The sequence below is a fragment of the Polyergus mexicanus genome, unplaced genomic scaffold, assembly GCF_030449975.1.
Source record: "Polyergus mexicanus isolate NDT 795.1 unplaced genomic scaffold, iyPolMexi1.0 SCAF_7, whole genome shotgun sequence".
NCBI classification, from domain to species: Eukaryota; Metazoa; Arthropoda; class Insecta; order Hymenoptera; family Formicidae; genus Polyergus; species Polyergus mexicanus.
This window is the reverse complement of record NW_027223327.1, coordinates 6,842,933-6,861,775: the sequence shown is the minus strand read 5'-3', so window position 1 is coordinate 6,861,775 and position 18,843 is coordinate 6,842,933. Positions and strand designations below refer to the sequence as shown.

The following is an 18,843-nucleotide window of genomic DNA, read 5'->3' as shown; positions in this document are numbered from 1 at the left end:
TCACGCAACTAATCTACTGCTTTGTTTTACTCTTGAGCCTCCATCTCGCACACACACATATGCACGAAAATTTTATTTTGCAAAATCTATTTTATAAAGCTTCTAAACTCACTTCTCTAAGTTCACTTATACTCTTTGATGAAATGCCGAGTGCGGAGTTTACTGATTAGGCACGTGTAGATTACAAATTTGTTATATTAAGTAAATGTTGACGCAGAAACCGATAACAAAACTGTAATTTTCTCATTTTTTTTAACTTTTCATATGAAATGTTAAACTCCGCACTCCGTTATTATGTGTACCTTAATTGTGATAAAGGATTTGTTGATATCTATAATCAACAAAAAGATTTTGCAAAATAAAGAATATTCGCGTTCTGTCGGTAATATTGGATCCCCTTAAAGAACGTGAACTATTTTTAATATTAGATTTTTAGTATTGGCAGTAAATAACAGAACCCAATCTTCATTTATATTTAAATTTTAAAATTTGCTCCTTGAAACGTACGAAAAATATCCCTAACACATCCTATAGAAATCCTTAGAATGTTCCACAGGATCTCCCTGGATTCTCCAGAGGTTAGTATTCGGCTATCATTTACTCTTTCTCAGGACATCCTTGTGCTGTCTGGGATATGCATTTAACAGTTTAATCTAAAATGAATCTTGTATATCAATTTTTCATTCTGGGGAAGTCATGTTTTCGTTACGAAAATATGTTCTTAAAATAAAGAGTGGATGATATAAAAAGATTGAAAAAGTTTAAAAAACCAACATATTATATGCCTTCATTTTAAGGAAGTCATGTTTTCATTACGACATTTTCATTAAGACATGTCCTTAAAAAGATTAATGGATAACATGAAAAACTTAAAAAAAATATAAGTTAAATAAAAAAGTTCTTATATAAAATTTTTTGTAAACTTGATTTATAGCAAAGAGAGAAAATGTTTCTTAAAAATAAACATTTTTAAATATTCTTTTAGTGAAACTGATATCTGATTTTGGGAATAAAAAAGTTTATTTCTTATATATATATATATATATATATCCCGAGCAGCACATATTGGTTGACCAACGGTTGGCTTTTAATCGGAAGCATCGGCAGTTGGGAAAACAATGTTGGACCGATATTGTTAAAATGCTACAATCCGATGAATCAGTTAGACAGCTTTTTTTTTATTTATTTGATACGAATGAAAAGGCATTGTTGTGTTTCTTTGTAAATTTTAACTATTTTAAAATCTGTCTGCAATATTTTTAACTATTTTAGTATACATTATTAATCGATTGACGACGCAATACCAACCGTTTGTTGAATGACGTTTAGCCGACGTTAGACCAACCAGACAATAATTTTTCTCAAGGATGATATATATGCATATTTAAGAAATTTCTTTGATACATGAGTGGCGCTGAGCGCACACAGACATGGCTCCTCTTTGCATGCATACCCCTTCATCTTCGTTGTGACGGGGCCGCGTACCGCGTACATCGCAACCGCCATTCGGATCGTTTTATGGGTGCTTGTGTTAGTGCGTGGTATTGCATTTCAAACAATTTAGACGAGGATGGACGTTTAATAATTAAAATAAGAAAAAGAAGAATTGTGCTCTTGTTTGGATTACAAGTGAGTAACATTTTTATTTGTTTGTATAAAGATATTTATGGTATTTACAGTTAACAACGGAAAGTAATTCTTAACCTAAAATAATCGTGTTTGCTTGGCAGAAAATTATATTAGGAAGTTAAACGTAGCATCAAAAATATAGTCAGTATAAAATCGTTCAATAATTTCGTTGACTTTTCTGAAATACTTGAAGTACTTAATTATTAGTAAAAAATTATTAATAATTATAAATAATTATTAATAATTTTTTATTATAGTATTTCTATATTCTTCTAATCTTTTCTTTGGCAATTTCTAATAGATGTGTCATTGTTATAGTTATTATTATCCTATATGTATTATCATCTGAATATGATGCATATTCATAATTAATATCACGTAATTTCTAATTGATTATCTATTTTTATTGTAGAACTAAAAATGGCACACAGAGCCCGGAAGTATAGAGAAATTAAGAAAAGGGTCAAAGTCCATATGAAAGAATTTTTAAAGGAAGATAGCGAGGGAGTAAAAATTGCAATGGAATCATACTTAAAAGATGTCACTTATCAAAGAAATAACACAAACGATTTCTATCAATTGATTGATAATAATAATGAAAATATAGATAGTAATAATTATCATTTATATGAAAATTGTGTGAATGATTTAAAAAGTGATTCTGATGATACTAATGATTATTGTGAAAATCTTAATAGTAATTTCGATAATGAATCTGCATCATTTTCAAATGACAATATGTCACAGAGTAATAGTGATACATCTATAAAAAGTGAAATACAAAAATGGTGCATCAAAGAAAATATTAAGCATTCATCGATAAACAAGTTATTAAAAATTCTGAAAGTACACACAAATATTGAAAATCTTCCCAGAGATGCACGTACCCTATTAAAAACAAGTAGGACAACACTTGTAAGAAAGTTAGGCAGTAGTGGTGATTTGCATTATATCGGTATCATTCCCAATTTACAAATGAAGCATAAATATTATGGCGACACTATTCAATTGACTTTTAATGTTGATGGAATACCTATATATAAAAGTTCCTCGAAGCAATTTTGGCCAATACTTTGCTATGTTATTGATAAACAATATCAGTATGAGCCATTTTTAGTTTCTTTGTTTCTTAGTGAAAGTAACCCAGAACCAATTACTGATTATTTTGAAGACTTCGTACCAGAACTCAAAAAATTATATGAAAATGGATTTTTCCATGACAGAAGTCAAATGGAATTTAAAGTTGTAATCAGAGCTTTTATCTGTGACACTCCAGCACGTTGTATGATCAAATGTTGCAAGTTATTTAATGCATATTCAGGTTGTGACCGATGTGAACAAGAAGGTGTATATATAAATCATAGAATGACATTTCTATTACAAAATGCACCATTACGTACTGATGAAAGTTTTGCTTCAATGTCAGATCCAGATCATCATAAGTCAATATCTCCTCTGTCAGAATTAAATATTGGGTTAGTTTCCCAAATTCCTTTGGATTACATGCATTTGGTTAACCTTGGATGCATGCGTAAGCTTCTAATTATGTTATTAAAAGGAGATCTACGTGTTAGATTATCAACTAATTCTATTCACTGCATCTCCAATGAATTAATTGCTCAGAGAATGCATTTCCCAATTGAGTTTCAAAGGAAACCACGTAGCTTAAAGGAAATTGCATATTGGAAAGCATCAGAATTTCGGCAATTTCTTTTGTATTCTGGAATAGTTGTTTTAAATAACCATGTTCCTTTCGCAATTTATAAACATTTTTTGTTACTACATGTAGCTTCCACTATCTTATGTAGTACGAGTTTAATTGTACATTATCTTAATTTTGCTTCCGATTTGTTGAGATCCTTTGTTAATCACTGATCTACATTATATGGTGCTGACACAGTTGTTTATAATGTTCATTGTTTAACACATTTAACAGCTGATGCAAAGAAATATGGCATTCTTGACTCATTTAGTGCTTTCCCTTTTGAGTCCTTTCTTTTTCAGTTAAAAAGACTTTTGAGAACTTCTAATCAACCATTACAGCAAATAGTGAAAAGGCTGTCAGAGAGCTCACATGTATTAGTTGCAGGAAACAAAAAACTATTACATGATTACACAAAAGATAAAAAATTTCGCTATCATGTTGTATTAAATTCAAGGCATTCAGATGGACCTCTGACTGATTTTCCTTGTCATGTACAACAATTCAGGAAGGTGAAAAGCACTGCCTTCACTTTATCAACGTTTTCCGGGAATAACTGTGTCAGCATGAAAGACAATAATATTGTAGTAATTTACAATTTTGTCGAATTGAATAAGGATATATATATTATTGGATTAAAATATTTGCAAATAGAAGATATGTACAGTTATCTGTGTTCTTCATCACTTTTGAAAATATTTAAAGTTTCATCGCTATCCAAACAATATGAAGTTTGGAATATCAGCTCTGTTTTCTGTAAAAATGTTCTTTTGAAACAGTCTCTTTTCTCGATATGTCTTCCTCTTCTGCATACACCGTAAAAAAAGAAAGGTATAAGATTATATCTTTCTTGTTATAATATCTACAATTATATAATATTTTAATATTTATGTTTTCTTTTTATTTATAGATAAAAATGTTTTCTGTAGTGGATTTTCCTGACGAAGAAAGTTGTGAAGTGATACCAACTTCCTGGTTAACTGATGGAAATCATAAAACATTCTATCCTCAATATAAAGGAACTCGATTTTGGAAGGCAGTTACAACTTTCGAAACACCAAAATCATGTTGGAAAACACATTCATGTCGAGTTTTGTATCAAACAGGTTAATGTTTTTTTAAAATAGACTTTTAATAATAACTGTTAACATATTTTCAAAATTTAAATTTGACTTTTATTTTATTATCTCTTTTCTCACGGGAATTGAAAGCTCAGTTTGATATGAAACTAATTAGTATAATTTATAGATCTCTTAACAAAAGCTAAATCAAAAAGAGATGGATATCATTTAGATACTGATGAAATTCAAACAGGCACGGAGGTAATCGAAAACAAAATAAATAAAAGAAAACGCTTTCCAAATCAGCGTTATGCATCAAAATCTGCATCTGAAATATCATCTGATGAAGCATCTTTATCCAGTGAAAATGATGATAAGATAGATAGAAATCGAAATTTTATTTCAAAGAACAAGTTTCAATGTCGAAAAAAAAGCAAACCTTTACCTGTACTAGAACCTATTAAATTATCGACTAGTAATGATAATATCCAAAGTAAATTACATAACACAAATGTTTTTATGTTTTTAGTAAAGTATAGAATATTTTGATAACCTCTGACTTATGTTTATAGATATCGATAAAGAAATGAGTTCGCATTCTTCTGTACTTAAGACAGCGGCAAGAGTAGCAACAACGTCAGAACCGCGAGCAAATACAAGTTTATCTGAAGGTAAAATAAGCTTTTACTATTGTTCAGGAGAAAATCAATACTTACTATTACAAACATTAAAATGCTAATAATCAAACATGCTTTCAGGTCAAATCACAAAATTTGTTATTACATTTGAAGATATTAAGTATGACATAGGTAGCATAAAAAAAGACATCAAATGTATAAAAAACAAACTGTTCAGACAACATTACAGAAGAAAAGTTACCTGAGGAAACAGAGACTCTTATATCTGCCTTATCACTGAGAAATCTTTCAACTTTCAATGAACTTCTGAAATAAAAATCTGTCTTTGCACTTTACGTAAGCATCAATTATATATGTTGATTTATGTTGTTCTTTCTTAAAATTGTAAAACCTTTATGTTTTGTTTTTCTAAAGTGTTTGCATTTCGTTATAAGAAAAACGAAAACTTTTCCGTTATTCATGGCTATCTTCAAAGAAAATTAGCTAAAAAATTAAAGATGATTTTATTTTTGTTCTTAGGTAAATCATTTTCGCCGCCTTGGAGGAACTTCGCAAGCGGATCACACACGGAGAATTTTCAGAAGGATTGTTCATAATGAATTAGCACAAAAATTAAACTGGGCAGGAAGAGGAGCGAAAACAAGTCTTCAATCTTTTGATGCCGTATGCCAACTCATTCTTAGTAAGCCTACAATTACGATTCTTGAAAATAAATTGTGATGCAATTTTCATATTGTAAAATTGAGTTTTCTTATACTTTATAGGATCCGCAAGCACTAATCAAGAAACCTCTTATAAGATAACCGAAGAAACAATTAAATCTTGGTTACGTTATGCAATGGATCGAGATGGTGGTCGAAACAGGAGGAAGGAAACTATAAATAACAATTAGATTGATGAATCACAATCAGAAAATTACACGAGTTAAGAATTAAATTTTGTTATGCTTTCTCTTTCCATGGAAAATTTCCAACTTTTTCATTTAATCTTAGATTTGCCATAAAGTTAATCATGGAAAATGATTGCTTTTTACAGATATTATATTACTTTATTTTAAATTATTTTATATTAAATTACTTTCAGGACATCAATATGATTTTTTACTTTGCTCTTGATAAAAATGATATATTTTGCTGCTATTATTATGTACAATATAGTACTTTACTTTGTGACATTATTATTTACTGTTAGGAATATTAATATTGCTAGTCAGTAATATATCAATTGCATTTATGTTTGATATAGTTAGTTTTTTTTTAAGATAATTTATAACTGTGCAATTATAAAAGTTCCTGCTAAACTTAGAAGTTAAATTGTTCATATATAACGTTTTATTTTGAAAAATAAAGACTGATCTTAACATATATATAAATAATATAATATAACAATATTTATAGTATAGTATAACAATATTTTATATAAATATAATAAACAATATTTTATACCAAATTATATTACAATAAAAATTATATTATTTTGTTCAGATTTATTCTAAATTATGTATTGTTCAGTTTTAGAATTAAAACATTTAATTATAGAACTGTTTATTTTATTGCATATATTATATAATAAAGACAACCTCTATATCCGAATTTCAGACATGTCATAATTCTATTACAAAAATTGATTTATTTTGATTTGTTGCTTATGATCTTTCCATTATTGAGGTTTAATTAGTCGACAATTTCTAATCAATAAGTATACGATGTTTAACTAATATTATTTTCATTAACCATACATCATAAAAATAAAATGGACACCAATATATTTTTATTTATATCTGTTTATAATTGCATAATTATGTTAGTAATTGCATGTTATTTATATAATTCTTGGAATTCTTGTAATGAGTTAAAATCTATGTGATTTATATGGATGTAATTAACAGTTGTAGGTAAAAATTTATTGATATCCATTTTATTCTTGGGATCTGTGGTTTTTGAAATTAATATTAGCTAAAAATTATATATTTATTGCAATGCTGATAATGTTGGTCCATTATCATTTGAAATCGTTGGGCCAATATCTACAATTTAGACAGTCGACATATGCCCAATATTGGGTCAATGTTTTTGTCCGATCGGATCATTTTTCAATTGTTGGTATAATATTGGCTAAATGCAAAATCCAACATTTCACCAACCATTGGCCATCAGTAAACCAGCGTGACGCCGCCAACATTGGTCCATTGTTATTTCGGAACATTGGGCCGATATAATAAACGTTGGGCAATCAACATAGATCCAATATAAGACCAATGTTTATGTGCTGCTCGGGATATTTCATATTTCGTTTTTATTTTTATATCTATATTATAAAAAAATTGTTGGTGTTTTATTAGCAAAACCGGATATTAGTATTATTCTTTTCGAAATCTACATATATGTACGTATATAAATTAAAAATAAAAATATTATATATAAAGATATATAAAAATATAATATATGATATATATTATATATTATATATTATATATTCATATAAAGAATTTAATTATAAACCTATATTACAGTTTATATTAAAATCTTATATAATTTTATTTCAGAATAAGTTATTGTTTATGTTAAGTTAAGTTGTAATTGTTTACTTTTTCTTCTACTAATCATGCTTTATATTTCTATAAAATAATTTATTTTGTTATATCTGGTTTTATATTATTGTACACAAATATATTGTATATTAATATCAATATATTTTTAATGCTATTTATTATTCACTATCATATTGTAATTAATAAATAAATAACTTTTGTATTTGTCTTTTTTTGTAAATTACATTAACAAAATAATGTCAAACAGGGATTGACAATCGTGCTATTTCTCTATCTCGTTGATATGATACACGAAGTATCATCGATATTATAGTAACAAAGAAGCAAGTTACCAAGTCTAACAGACACCCTTGTCTTACATCTTGTGTATTTGTTCACTCTGTTACCTATTATTCTACTATTATTATTAATCAACATACAATATTTAACTGTATGTATAATTTTAACTATAATTTAAACATATTGTTGCATCCCTGGATTATGCCCGTCTTCGAGAGATCGTTTCTAAGCACGTTGCCGGGGAGTTTGCTGTTAAACAACGGCGGACATGTTATTTTCGGTCGCCATAGGAGTTTCATGACGGATGTCAATCCGCGCGGACGTGTTTAAGATTATTAACGACATTCTCTGTTCTCTATTTCTGTGAATAGTTATATAGTTCTGTTCCATTAAAGTTCTTGCTTTTTCATAACTAAGAGTTCTTATTTACGACACGGAGTGTGAGTGCCGGTTATGTCTTGCGTGATTCGATTTATTTCGATTCTGATCCGCGGACGCAACATTTTGGGGGCTCGTCTGGGATCTAGTTGGACAACGTAACAATTTTGAGAGAGTGCAAAACGAGCTATGGCGTCGGAACAGCAACAAGATCTTACATCTGGGGTTGTGACGCGGAAACGAGCTGCGACTCCGCGTCGAACTTCTCCAGAAGCGACAACGTCAGGACCGACATTAGAGGCGATCACACTCCAATCTGCGTTGCGGGAGATTCGACAGCTCCGAGAGGAACGGTTACAGCAGCAAGCTGATCATGAGGCGCAGCTGCAACAGCGTGAGGAAATGCTTCGCGGAATGGAGGAGAGGATATGACAGCTGGAAAACACCGATAGCCATAGCCAGCTAAGTCATTCTTGTAATAGAGATAATAGAGAGGGGCATACTGAGCGCGGAAATTTTAATAATAGAAATAATGATTTACATACTGAACACGGAAATTTGAGTTTAAATGAATGTGGTTATAAATTGAAACCCGATAACTTTGATGGAAGTGTCCCTTTGCGAGAATTCTTTACTCAGTTCCATCTGATAGCTCGAGCGAATGGATAGTCTAATTCGGTGAGAATGGTTGTTTTGGCATCATGCTTAAGGGAAAAGGCGCGTTCCGTATAGGACGGAATTTTTGAAATTGAAGATTTAAAGTTCGAAGAGTTAAAATCGAGGTTAGCATTGCGTTTTGGGGAAGGATATTTAGCCCAAACATATTACACCCAGTTTTCCAATAGAAAGCAAAAAGATTCAGAGGATTTAGCGACATTGGGCGCAGATTTAGAATGATTGTCGCGATTTGCTTATCCCGAATGTACATAGGAAGTAAGGGATAAAATTGCTTGCGCGCAATTTATCGCGGCGCTATCAGATGGATTTATTAAGCGCACACTTCAATTGGAAAATGTAACATCTTTAAAATTGGCTATAGAGAGGGCTATGGCAATTAGAGTTATACAGGAGAATAGTTTTTACAAAAAGGAAGATGAAAGAAATAATTTTAAATTTAAAAATGGAAAAAATAAATTTATGTATGACAAAAATAATAAAAATACAAAGAAAATGGAAGAGTAAAAATGTTGAGAAAAGTAAATATTTTAATAAAGCTCGAAGAAATTTTGTGCAGAACAAAGAGTGTTGGCAATGTGGAGCACAGGGACACTTTCGATCGGAATGTCCCGCTTTAAGAAGCGAGGAAAACAAGGTTTAGTCGAGCTTTTCGGGGCGAGTTCGGCTAACAAAGTTAATGCCCCGAAAGTGACTTATAAATGTTCTTCTGTAAATAAGATTATGAAAAATTCGTTTAGTTATAGGGGAAAAAATGACGGAAAATTTTGTATGTTCAAAATTGATACGGGTTCCGATATTTCTATTTTAAATGAGAGATTAGTCGAGGGGCTTAGTCGGAAGGTTGATGAAAATCATTGTAATTTAAGGTATCCGACAGGGGAAACGATTTCTTATAAAGTCGTTGTAAAGGTAGAATATGATATATTCTGATTTTCCATTCATAAGATATAAAATAAAAACTCAAGAATACAATTTGTAAATAAAAAATCAGAATATAAATGCTTTGAAACATTTTCACATATTCATAAAAAATAATAGCTGTGAGATATTGTAAACATGGAGATTGTACATACAGAAAATATGAAAATATATACTTTTATAATCTGCTACTAGATTTTCGAAAAACTTGAGTAGTAAGTGGGAAGGTACAGTAAAATAAATATAATCAATAAAAATATATTATTGCTTTCTTCTCAAACGAGTCAATCTTGAGTACATAAAAAATATAATTATTTTTATTAATTAAAACAAAATAAATAATCAAAATAAATACGCTTTATGCGTCTTGGGAGTCCGTAAGATATACGTGGTTCTTTATCGTATATTCTGACCGATGGTCGCTTTATTTTCCTTTTTTTATTTTTTATAATTATATAAATTATTACTATTATTTCGTTACTTACATATTTCCACGTGAGTAGATATATTCTTGTGGTCGTAAGTAGGTGTGGGATTTTACCTTTATTATATCATACACTGGTTGTGAAATTAGCGGAAAGTGGAATACAATAAATATTGTTATAGCCCGAAAAGGCTATACGCGAATTAATAGATATATATTATTTTAGATATATATTATTTTATACGATAAGGCATTGCTCAACGTGAAACCCGAATACAGATCATGTTACGAGCGTTGACCGAGCGAAGCGCTGACAACGCAAGCCACGCTCGAAGCCCAAGCGACCGCGCAATCACTCCATTGCGAAAACACGGAAATCAGGGCAAACGGAGTAAGGAAATTGCGAAAATGCAAGCAAAGAAGTTCTATTTAGAACTCTGTAGCTTGCATCCGGGTCTTGCCGCCAAAATCGAGCGACGACACGTGACCCGGCCGCCAAACGATCCCCTCCCGGGAAACCAAGGGGACATAATAAAAAGACTCATCGCTAATAAGCGGCAGGCAGTCTTTATCATTAATTAACATTACGCGGGCAGTCACCATAATTATCAAGCGGGCAGTCAATAACGCTAATTACGGGCGGCTATTAAATTAAAGCCACGCAGTCGGCGGAAAGAAATACGAAAGATCGAGGAATGAATCTCGCGATCGAAACTCGATTCCAGACACGCGCATGCCAAGATATCCACTATCGCGATACGCGACGCGAGCTAACGTGCGGGAACTTTGTAATCAAGCCAATTTATGAATAAAACAGATATATGTATATTTATTCCGAATACAAAACTGTCATTTTCTTTTATAATAAAATCAGTGAGTTACTCGGGCGGAGTCTGAATTCCCAAATTCTTTCCGGCAAACGATCCCAACTACCGTGCCTCTCCGGAGGCATAACAATATGATTGATCCTTCACATAATTATGTTAACATATTTTTCTAATGCTAACCATTCATCGTTTCGGATTTCGAAAGGGAAATATAAGCCGTGAGATAATTGAATAGCTGTTTCTTTTAAGTGTCTTATAATATCGTTGATAAGTGTTAGTACGGGATGTATCGTGTCCTTGCGTATATACGTAAGATATTCGCGTCTCGAATCAAATCTATTATCATCGCGGTGATGACAGTAACATATTCGGTTATTTCTTCACGAGAATTATATTCTCGAACATAATGATTTAATTATTTAATAATTTGCCGTTATGGTCTAATATATTTTCTAATTTGTCTAGGTGTATTATTGTACTATTTAACAAATTTTAAGAAATTAGGCTTTCATGTGACATTACAAATTTCAAATAATCGCGGGCTAATAAGAGGCTAAATTTGTTAGTTTACGCCGGCTGAAAGATAGCGTTATTAGTAATAGATATTATAAGGCGAATGAGAAGTATCGGTGGTGTGGGGTCTGAATAGCTCAGAGGTAAGAGCAGTCGCCCGGCAAGCGAAAGACTCGAGTTAGATTCCCGATTCAGCGACTTTGCCCCGATATTTTTTCTCGCCTTCGTTTATCCAGGGGGATAAAGAGGAGTTATTATAAATCTCGAGTTGAGATTATTTTTAAAAATCTTGGTATAGCACCAAGTAAATTTCGTGCCCTGTGCACATATTCAGTTTCATAGAAAACTTATTTTTCTATGAAACTAACGCACTACTATCCGCGTCCTGGCTCTTATTAGCCCGCGATTATTTGAAATTTATAATATTAATTTTAAGTTTATTAATTTTTATTAATTTTAAGTTTATTAATTTTTATTAATTTCAAGTTTATTAATTTTTATTAATTTTAAGTTTATTAATTTTTATTAATTTTAAATTTATTAATTTTTATTAATTTTAAGTTTATTAATTTTAAGTTTTATATTAATTTTAGTATAAGTTTTATATATTAAGTTCATACACACACACATGCACGCACGCAGGCACGCACGCACGCACGCACGCACGCACGCACGCAAAACCAAATTTTTAAATAGTTTTTTTTTAAATATATTTAATTTATTTAAATTCCTTGTTTCTTTCTCTCTCTGTCTTTCTTTTTGTTTCTTTCTCTGTCTCTTTCTCTCTCTTTCTCTTTCTCTTTCTCTCTCTCTTTCTCTTTTTCTGTTTGTTCTTTATTGTATTTATTCATTCCCATTATTATATTCTTTTATTTGTTTAATTTTTATTCTTTTTATTTTTGTTTTCCTACACAATAATAAATTAATTCATTCACTTATAGAGCATAAATAAAACATTGTGTATTTTGTAAATAAAAAAAGTATTATACATGTGTATGTGTATGTATATGTATATTTTTGTATGCATATGTGTTATATTTAACTATAAGAAAATAAAAAAAGAAAATAGCTTATATTGTATATCTCATTTATGCTGTAAAAAATAAAAATAAATAGATTTATTTATTTATTTATTTACGTGTAGAGAGAGAAGAATAAATGTTGAACAAATACAAAAATATAATAATGGGATGAAAGAATAATGAATGAACAAAAGGAGAGAGAGAGAGAGAGAGAGAGAGAGAGAGAGAGAGAACCGCGAGTGAACGTACAGTGAATATGCGAAGAGCATGAAACAATACGTAGTACATAGTGAGCGAGCGATTAGAAAGAGACAGAGTGTATGATTAAAAGAAAAAAGATATAGAGAAACGGCAATAATATTAGTGCGTACTTTGCATACATGTATATTATTCTACATACATGAAAGAGACGAAGATAGTAGGATTATGTCTGTCTTTGTCAAGTACGATTGCAGCTCTGTCTATCGCGACATCACGCAACTAATCTACTGCTCTGTTTTACTCTTGAGCCTCCATCTCGCACACACACATATGCACGAAAATTTTATTTTGCAAAATCTTTTTTATAAAGCTTCTAAACTCACTTCTCTAAGTTCACTTATACTCTTTGATGAAATGCCGAGTGCGGAGTTTACTGATTAGGCACGTGTAGATTACAAATTTGTTATATGAAGTAAATGTTGACGCAGAAGCCGATAACAACACTGTAATTTTCTCATTTTTTTTCACTTTTCATATGAAATCGTGAACTCCGCACTCCGTTATTATGTATACTTTAATTATGGAAAAGGATTTGTTGATATCTATAATCAACAAAAAGATTTTGCAAAATAACGAATATTCGCGTTCTGTAATCCGGCATCCTCTTAAGAATCCGGGAATCTATGTCGCTCTTACTATTGTACTATAAAATAAAATTATAATATATTATAATATATGTTATAAATAATTAATACATCGTAAAATATGCGGAAATATTACTTACTCTTTGAAACACAACTAGATTTAACAGGGCTCTGAGCAGCCCCATCACCAAATCATGCATCCACCATGACGCGTTCAACCGTCCTCGTTGTAATATTAATTCTATTAACGACGGCATTATTATTAACTTTTGCTTTAACGACACTAGACTGTTAGATAGTTTAACACTTTGCGACGGACACAACGGAATAGACATTGTCTAGAACATTTTAGAGAGGGGATGTATCACTTACAAAGAACGCTTACCTTCTGTACATGATAAGAAGACAAAAGTAAGCACGTACCTACGAACAATTATCTAAAGTTTTTAACTATGAATAATGTATTATTGTAATATGTAAACCACTATCGAACAGTTTTGAACAGCTTTGAACAGCTTTGAACGGCTTTGAACTACTATCGAACAGCTATTGAACGGCTTTGAACGACTATAGAACGATTATCGAACAGTTTTGAACGGCTATGAACGACTATCGAACGACTATCAAACGGCTATCGAACGGCTTTGAACGACTATTGAATAGCTATAAACGACTATTGAACGGCAGAAACAATTATTTATACGCTATTCAAATATTTAAAGTCTATGTCCATGTACTGAAATGTAACATCTGTAGCCTGATAAGGCGGCTGACACCGCTATTTAACGTCACATACTGAAATTTGATATTCGAATACTGGGATAAGAAAAAGGAAAAGGAAAGAATAAAAAAAAATAAAAATATATTTTAACAATAGTTTATTCTAAATAATTTTTGGGTGAATCCTTATGATGATTCGTCTACCAATTGAATATTTTAAATACATTTTGTAAAGCGCAATTTTTTAAATGTTTTTCACAGCGCATAGTATTAGTAACATCTAGCTTATTTAACGAAGTGATATCTTCATAGTCTGCATCCAAAATTTCGATAATAACGTCGTTTCTCGCATCATCGTCAAGTATATCGGTCAGCCATTCTCGTTTGTCCTTTAACGTACACGATAGGAGATGCTCCATCTTCCTCTTTCGTCGCACTCATCACAGCTCTCATAATCAATCGTCTAGCGAAGCTGTATGGAACGTTTCCATCCTCCCATTGAAGTCCATGGTGATGCCTGATTAGCCATGAAGCTTGACATCTCTCAGATTTTGTAAGCGCACGCCATGGTACAGGACTTGCAAAAAAGTAATGAGAGAGAACAAATCCGTTTCTCAGTATCGCTACTTCCTTCACGACAAAGTTTCGCCCGACAATGAATCCTTGCAGATCCACAAACGTTGGTGCGATCATGCTGATAATATTACTGTACGATTGCAAGAATGATCTATGACTGCTATCGACCGTCAAAATTTCAATCTTTATATATATTTTGACATTGGGGAGGATATTTGTTGATCTTCGTAAAAACGAACTACGTTAGTCAATGGGCAATATTCGACAACGCGATCGTGCAAGATGAGACAATAGGCGGTAGTGTTTAGCGGTATATCTTTTTTGCATTCAAACTCTAACCTCACATCCACGGTGAAATTTTTGACAGATTCGTTTTGTCGCGGCCAGTCAATAACCGCGAGAGGAACGCAATGTAGAAATTTTAATAGCACATCATCATTATCACATCCGTAATAATATTTGCGAAAACGGGAGTACATATCGTACAAGAGGGCGAATCTATTTTTATCGAAATTTAAATTCAAATCATCGTAGGGATAAAATTTCGAGTTTAGATAGAGTTTGACGTTGGTCAATTTACAGTCGTCGAATGTAGTAATATCTTTTGACACAGCATTTTTTCTGCCAGTCTGCAGCGCAAAGATCACGTATCACGGCTTCTCCAGCTGAGAGGCGGCTTTCACGGTCCACGAATGCTTGGTCGTATTATGCAATAGAGGAAATTCATTTAGATCCCAAGAGCGAAAACTGATATTCAAGTATCGCCTGCTTTCCAACGCGCGCAGCAAGGATAGTTTATTGACCTCGCTCAATATTATATGCGCCATTGTATCTTGAATAATTCGATATCAGCTTCAGTCAAAGCATTTCCAAATATGCAATTGTTGTCGTTGCGCGAACGTATCAAAATTAATTCGTGACGAGCGTTAAACACAATTCGCTTATAATCTTCGCAAAAATCCAATAGTATGTTTAGCGGCACGCAAAAGTTGAAGTAAGCTACAACAGCATTATGCGACATATTCCACGTAGCATTCCTCAAGATTTTACCTTTCTCGGTTGTTAGAGAGATATAGTTTTTAATCGTGGAAGTTATTCCAACATTTCTGTTGCGATCAATCTCCATACCGTTGAGTTCATATCGAAGTTCATCAAACATAAACGCGACACAATTGTTTCCCAATACCATTCTCGCCCCTTCATCTATTTTATGCACCCTCAACGTATAGAAAACTTTCACACGGCACTGTGTACAAATCTTGATGTTGTATCGGTATCCGTATCTCGTCGCCATATCCAAGCATTGTGTTGGCGTATGGATTGTACGTATGAGTCTCAATCTTGACGATACGATCGTGAATGATCGGCTCGCCTCCGATATTCAAGATGTCAATCATATTGTTCAAGTATTTCGTACGACGAATCCCAATGATCTTAAAAATTCGCGATTCAACGCGCAGAGCTTCTTTTTAGCCGGATATCTGATTATTGTCACCCGATACTGCAGCCACTCGCTTTCTTGCAAAAATATTGTCCCTCGTAAAGATATTGTCTCTCGCGTGCTCCGTGCTTTCGTTCAACACAAGAATTTCATTTGTCGCACGTTATTATTTTTACCGCCGCCGTATATGCAATCTTAATTTTCTCTCCTCGAAAAACGAGCAAATATCCTTCTTGATCAACAATGCATATCGTTAAATCAGTATTGCTCCGTGCAACAATCGGTAGATAAATGATCTGTGCTGGCGTTTCCGATATCTTATATTCTGGCGGCATGCTCGGTGAAAATTCATGTATCGTGTGTACGCGCTTGTCATTGCTGTACGCGCCAGTGGTTACGCTGCATTCTATACGAATAATATTTACGCTAATAATATTTATCGGTACATCCGATTCGTTTCCGAGGCTGTAATATACGATTCGACGAGAATCCCAACAATGATCCAACGTTGTCTGGTTTATTAAAATTTATTCTATAGACACATTTGATTTCACTCTTTAGCGTATTATGATTAGCGCGAAGCGTTATTGGATATTGGCCGTGTTCTTCGATATCATCTTCATTCTCCTCTCGCGCGACATCCTCGTTATCAACAATATCGTTGGAACCAACTACACGTCGATGTAGTAAAATTGCACGTTGGAGATATTCGTTTATAGCGTGTAATTCATACGATCCCTCGGGAATCATAATTTTCTTGTCGTCGTTATCAAAATAAAATTTATTATTCCAAGAATTCACGTTTGATATCGTATGATAAATTTCAAAGTCCGTTAAACCAAGCTCATAATCGTCATCGTTTAAATCTATAGCCGGAAAGTAGCTTACAGCAAGAACGCTACTCTTGCCATTCAACGTAAGTATGAGTGACATGCTGGAAAACCGTCGAACAAATACTGAGTCGCGACGCTGAATTGTCAAGCTTTAAATTCATATCGATCATCGACTGTTTGAAGAAATCGTAAACACAATTATCCACAAATACTTTGATTATAATTTTGATAGGCCGTGTGATTGTGTTCTATATGTGCAACATTCTGTCCAAAATATCGCACTAATTCCTTGGGCGGTCGACCGTCCAAAACTATCGAAATATACTATACGATCTCCTTTGCATACGCTATCCAATGAGTACCAGAACCATCGACATCATCCAAATTGACGATAGCACTCTCATTTCGCCGTACACCGTTTATCGGTAAATTATTGCAAATGAAAACGCCTCTAAAAAATGGTATACGCATACGTCTTGCAAGTTATTCCAATTGTACATTGATTGTTATACCGGCAGGCATTTTTATCGTTATTTTGACGGTTTTTTTTTCTTAGCCGCTGTTGAGAACCCTCGTCCACGTTTATATGTGGCAAGATAAAGTCCGTGACCTTCCATGGCGCGATTATGACGTTGCATTTCTTCGAGCTGACGTTGCGTCACCTTGCTATCGTTTACCGCCTTCGCGATTCCCGTTGCTTCGCCAGCCAACGAACCGAGAACTCTCAATAATGGTAAAATTGGTAAGATACCATCGCGCTTCGCTATAGGAAGTATTCGTTTTTTACAGTCTTTCTCTTCATCGATGATTTTTTGGTTTTCATCCCCATACCGAATTTTGTCCTTGCTTTCATAGCGGTCCAAACAGCTGTAGCGACCGCTCATTCGCCAAGAATTGAATCTCTCGCAGTAATACGTGTTCGCGCTTCGTGGCGAGTATATTATCCACAACGTGCCGTTGACGGAGATCGTTGCTTCGGGAATAAGCTATGTCGTGCTCGCGACACGCGGCATCCAAGGGATTGATACCCCGATCGCCTCTAGCCAATCGTGTTTCTAAATGAGTTCCCGGTCGGCAAAACTGAATATCCTGGAATATGTAATTCGATAGGAAGTGCGTTTATCGTACGATTTAACAAACCGCTATCTCTTATAATTTTTGTCGGCATTTGCCACAATTTTTTATTAACGGTGCTGGAACGTCGATATGTATATGTTTGCTGCCACGGTAAATTATAATGACGCATACATCGACGATACTGTCGAACCTCTGAGTCAGCTTTTATACGTTCGGGAAGCTTGTCCCACAATTGTTCCAACGTAGCTACCAAAGTCTCGCAGTAAAACAGTCTTGGGGATAATCTGTAACTGCTCGGTGGTAAGCTCGAGAACATCGCTGTTAACCGATAGAAGAAGAAACATTTTTGAGAGTGATCGATTTTGATCCGGTGCACCTCTATAATTAGGGCCCCGATGACTCATTTTCCAAAAATCTGATTCGAGATTCGCGAGAGCAAACATGCGGTTCGTGCGACAAGCGACGACAATCAAAGTCACAAATTTTGACGATAAAACACGAGTAACGTCCGAGAAAGAAATACACAAGCTCGGAAACATGCTGCCGATTACTATACGCGATATCATTTGCGGTCCTTTGAATTGCGGTAAGACTAACGTGTTGATAAGTTTAATAGAAAATCCACACGGTGTACGTTTCGAGAATATGTCGAAATGTGTACTCGAAATCGCTTCAACAACCGAAATATCGATACTTGGAAAATTTGTTATTACCGATCGATGAAATTGGTT

At 33.1% G+C, this 18,843-nt stretch overlaps 1 protein-coding gene across 2 annotated transcripts; it reads left to right on the top strand.

Moving 5' to 3' along the window:
- Positions 1 to 1,339: 1,339 nt before the first annotated feature.
- On the top strand, positions 1,340 to 6,393 carry LOC138934951 (uncharacterized). Of its 2 annotated transcripts, none has more exons than XM_070299120.1 (7): positions 1,340 to 1,629; positions 4,242 to 4,437; positions 4,646 to 4,885; positions 4,965 to 5,063; positions 5,151 to 5,366; positions 5,550 to 5,712; positions 5,795 to 6,392. In XM_070299120.1, the coding sequence occupies exons 1-5, from the start codon at positions 1,405 to 1,407 to the stop codon at positions 5,273 to 5,275; spliced, it is 885 nt and encodes a 294-aa protein (XP_070155221.1). In that variant the 5' UTR covers positions 1,340 to 1,404; the 3' UTR covers positions 5,276 to 5,366; positions 5,550 to 5,712; positions 5,795 to 6,392. The 2 variants fall into 2 exon arrangements, with proteins under 2 accessions (XP_070155221.1, XP_070155222.1); XM_070299121.1 differs by lacking the exon at positions 1,340 to 1,629 and adding an exon at positions 4,001 to 4,162 and having other exon boundaries at positions 5,795 to 6,393.
- Positions 6,394 to 18,843: the final 12,450 nt, after the last annotated feature.